This window comes from Haplochromis burtoni, unplaced genomic scaffold, assembly GCF_018398535.1.
Source record: "Haplochromis burtoni strain Fernald_Lab_line unplaced genomic scaffold, NCSU_Asbu1 Contig_831, whole genome shotgun sequence".
NCBI classification, from domain to species: domain Eukaryota; kingdom Metazoa; phylum Chordata; class Actinopteri; order Cichliformes; family Cichlidae; genus Haplochromis; species Haplochromis burtoni.
In genome coordinates, this window is record NW_024583192.1 from 58,595 (window position 1) to 63,014 (window position 4,420).

The 4,420-nt window shown below is 46.9% G+C and overlaps 1 protein-coding gene across 2 annotated transcripts; it reads left to right on the forward strand.

Annotated features, from left to right (window-relative positions):
* The first annotated feature begins 1,107 nt into the window (after positions 1 to 1,107).
* Positions 1,108 to 3,865, forward strand: rps14 (ribosomal protein S14). Of its 2 annotated transcripts, none has more exons than XM_005950751.2 (5): positions 1,108 to 1,201; positions 2,313 to 2,467; positions 2,549 to 2,710; positions 3,238 to 3,314; positions 3,753 to 3,865. In XM_005950751.2, the coding sequence occupies exons 2-5, from the start codon at positions 2,319 to 2,321 to the stop codon at positions 3,818 to 3,820; spliced, it is 456 nt and encodes a 151-aa protein (XP_005950813.1). In that variant the 5' UTR covers positions 1,108 to 1,201; positions 2,313 to 2,318; the 3' UTR covers positions 3,821 to 3,865. The 2 variants fall into 2 exon arrangements, with proteins under 2 accessions (XP_005950813.1, XP_005950814.1); XM_005950752.2 differs by having other exon boundaries at positions 1,117 to 1,201; positions 2,316 to 2,467.
* The last annotated feature ends 555 nt before the right edge of the window (positions 3,866 to 4,420 follow it).

Below are 4,420 nucleotides of genomic sequence, written 5' to 3' on the forward strand. Positions count from 1 at the left end.
CCCTCAGACGTTGGTGTGTTGGTGGTCCTTGTCATCTGGGGCTGGGCGCTCATGTATGTTTTTTGGTTTTTTTTGCCTGTCCCATTTGGCTCTTTTGCATCAGAATTATTGTCTAAAGGCAAAGAAAGATGCCCAACGGATTTACTTTACCAAATTGTCAATGCCGCATGGACGAAGTGGCGTCAAGTGACGGGTGGGCTAAGCGACCGTGGAATGCCAGACCATCTCAAGATTTACGAGACTGTAGTCCGCCCAGTTGCCCATTTAAAAAGTAACAAATATTAATTATTTAAAAAATTGCTCAACACCAAATACTTTGATAGTTTCCAGCATATATTTTCTTTGTTTAGCTAACTTAAAAACAAAAACATCTCCATGGGCGGCTGTGAGTGGCTTCAACAGTAAGGATGTTGCTGTTCAGGTCTCAGAGAATGGCTGCATTGATGGGGTCAGCTGTTTGTTCAGTCATTACCTAAGGATGATGCCAGACCCCACATGGGCACAGGAGCCACATGTACAAGCTGGACTTTATCAAGTTGATGAGGAGAAAAAGTGTCCACACACCACTCGTGCTCCTCAGCCTGCAGACGAGGCCCTGAGCTGAAGCCTGAAGCACCACTGGTACAAAGATGGGAGGACAGTGGATCAGACTGGTGGCAGGACAAAAATTACCACCGTCTGAGTTTTTCTCCGTTTTCTACCCGGCACGGAGAAAGGCCTTAAAAAAACACATCATCCCAGCCAAACAACTGAGAGACCCCTGACACCACCAGCACCACCAAGCAGACCTCAGACACCACCAGCCATGCCCCGCAGACCCCAGAATCCCTCAGCCCCATTCATCACCCTGCAGTATCTGATGTGCATAATTAGAATGTATTAAATTAAGTCAACATTTAGATATTGAAAACAATCCATATTAACAACAAAAAACAGTTCAGTCAGCTGTGAAACTCAAGGTGAATAGATACTGAAACTAAATTAAACATCAATAATATAATATAATATAATATAATATAATATAATATAATATAATATAATATAATATAATAATAAAACTACAATGAAGTAAAATAAAATAAAACGTCCACGTGGCGGCAGCAGCTAGGCCTCGGTTTCCCGCCGGAAATCGTCATCTTATCGCGCCGGAAGCGGAACCTCTTTCCTTTCTTGTTTCTGCTCAGTAAAGAGACGCACACAGGTGAGTCCGCTCCCGGTTTATATCCTCTGTAATCTCTGCTGCAGGTGACCATCCGCCGCTCTGCCTGGTCGGTGCTGACCCTGCGTCTCTTCCCGCGTCTGTTGGCGTCTGTATCGTTTCTCTGGCTGAAGGTTAATGGAGGATTTTTCATGTTTTGTGCTCTGTGGGAGTTTGTGTCCAGCCGCCATCTTAGCTCCACGCGAAGCCTCCTCAAAGGGAAACAAATACAACGTTAGAGCCAGGTGTGTGTCGCAAAGGTGTGCTAAAGAAGCGCGTGAAGTTTTAGGTGAAAGAGCAGGTAGAAAAACGCTCCGTGAGGTCCTGCCGGCTGCTCGGAGTCAACACAAGCTAACAGGCTAACATTAGCTTATGTTAGCCTCGGCGCTGCTACTGACGTTTTAAACTTTATTTAAAATGTCAGTGGTCGCAGCAAACACGCGCGTCCGAGTCTGCAGGCAGAGTCAGAACCTCCTCAACCTGGACCGGAATGAACCGGGTCAGTGACACCACGTGACCGCGCGCTGGGTCCGTTATCGGACAGAGGGCGCGTTCCAGTTGAAAACAAACGGAGCCGGGCTGTCCAGGGTCAAAGTTCAGACTGGACCGGGTCAGGGTTGGTTGTGGGTCTGATCAGGGATCAACAGTGTGATCAGAAGCTCTCAGTCTGAGGTTACTGTAGAGTTCATGTTCAGAGCTGATGTGATTGATTATTTATTGATCAGTCGAGATAATTGGCTGGTGTTTGATTTGTCTGTCATATTAGTTGAGTTTTCAGAGTTGGAGGATGCCGTCTGTGATTAGCCATTTCTGTGTGCGGTGGGTTTTATTTTGGAGGTGTCCCGACTTTAATGTTGACCTGAGAGTTTCAGGATGTTAAGGTAAAACTCATAAAGAGGTCAGAGGTCAGACCTGAACAGGAAGTGGGTTTGGGGTGTGATGGAGGCATGGGGAAACGCTGCTCAAAGGGAAGGTCTCACCGTGTTACGCTGCAGCGGCGGTCTAGTCTCGATGTCTGTATAAAGAATAGCTGGCTGTGATTGGTGATTCTCTGTGTGCGTGCTCGCTGTGACCTCATGCTCACATGTGTCTGACTCCTCTTCCTCCTCCTCAGCAGAAGATGGCTCCTCGTAAAGGGAAGGAGAAGAAGGAGGAGCAGGTGATCAGCCTGGGTCCTCAGGTGGCCGAGGGCGAGAATGTCTTCGGCGTCTGCCACATCTTCGCCTCCTTCAACGACACCTTCGTCCACGTCACTGACCTCTCTGGAAAGTATGTCCCCTCCGACCGTCTGCTCGCCAAAATAAAAGCCGCTCTCTAATTGGTGCTAATGGTGTTTGTGTGTGTTTGCAGGGAGACGATCTGCCGTGTGACCGGTGGGATGAAGGTGAAGGCGGACAGAGACGAGTCTTCTCCGTACGCTGCCATGTTGGCGGCTCAGGACGTCGCTCAGCGCTGCAAAGAGCTCGGCATCACGGCACTGCACATCAAGTTGAGGGCCACTGGAGGCAACAGGTAACCTGCACTCACCTGATTCTGTAGGCAGTGGGCTGACACTTTATTAGGTACACCTCAAGCACTGAACAGATCAATAAAATTTCAAATTACCAGGTTTAATCCAGTCAGGTGATCAGGGTTTAAATCCATGGTACTCAGCTGTACCTAATAAAGTGACAGGGGTGGAGTCAGTGAAGCAGAGTGAGTGTTTTTGTTTTTTTTTTGTTTTTTCATTAAATCTGCCATTTCTGTGCAGGAAGCCTCTTCATTTGATCCAAATCTGAACCAAACTCCATTCAAAAAACTGTTGATTTTACTGAAACAGTGCAGCTCAGGTGAAGTCCTCAGCAGGGTCTGTTCAAAGCTCTAAGAATAGATAAAAGTCGAGTATTTATTGTTACCTTAGTAAGTCTGACTGGTTTTACTGGAGATAGACCAGCAGCCTCTGACTGCATCGCTGCAGGTCCGGGGTCAGCCAGGACTTTCAAACCCAGGTGTGTGTGTGTTACCTGTCCAGGTGATGACCTGCTCTGTTTTCCTTTCAGGACAAAGACTCCTGGTCCTGGAGCCCAGTCTGCTCTCAGAGCTCTGGCTCGATCCGGCATGAAGATCGGGCGCATCGGTAAGTTTGTGTTTTTATTCATATTAAAGTTTTTGACTACAAAACGCGCTCAGTGAGCAGGTAGACGAGGCAGCACACGTGTCACTTCCTGTGATACAGTCACTTGAGTGCGGTCGGGTTTAAGGTCGTGTGTGTGTGTGTGTGTGTGTGTGTGTTAGTCTGTTGTTGTGTCATTTTCAACACCTTTATCGACCTGTCAGTGAACACCTGCGCTGCTCTCAGGTCAGCAGGTTTGTTTTCTCAGTGAGGGTCGGAAGCTTTAAATGACTCGGCGGATTTGAATTAACTTTATTCGTACATCTATCTGATTGACACAGTTTGAATCTGAGCTTTATTGACAGCCGGAACGGTGACGTGTCCTTTAACTCGGCTCTACATTCGTGTGACAGTGTTGACGAGCGTCTGATCATGTGATTGTTTCTTCCTCGTGTGTTTCAGAGGACGTCACGCCGATCCCGTCAGACTCGACCAGGAGGAAGGGCGGTCGCCGCGGTCGCCGTCTGTAAACTGTAAACAGCGACATTTTCACCACAATAAAAGATTAAAGTCGACTTCTGTCTCCGTGTCTCATCAATGACCTGATCACCGATCCATCGGTTTGAACTTCCTCACATGATTATGTGAATATTAATGAGCAGTGGGCGGAGCTTTGAGAAACCTTCATGTTTACAGTCAAACATTAAAATCTGATTAAAACAGTGCAAATGGGATCAGTCCACACTAGAGACTGTTGGTGCTGGAGGTACTTGAGTACTCGAGTACTGCAGTAGTTTAAAGTACTGTGGTATTTCCTGCTGTGCTGCAGGACATGAAGCTCTTTGATTATTGGATCAGGGATTGATTGATCTGATGGAGGTGGAGACAAAATGACAGGAACACTTGAAGCTTTTATAAAACGCATGTTCGGATGTTTCCAGGTGTTATTGTGTCCACCCTGTGGGTGTACCTGTGGCTCTGACGCACAGCATGATGGGAAACATTCAGACTCTTTCTTCTTATAGAGGATTTGAGTCTGCGGGCCTTCGTTCAGTTTTTTTCTGTCGCACTAAAATAATCTGCTCGAGTTAAAATGATGACATCATGCTGACAAAGCTTTTCTTTTCCTT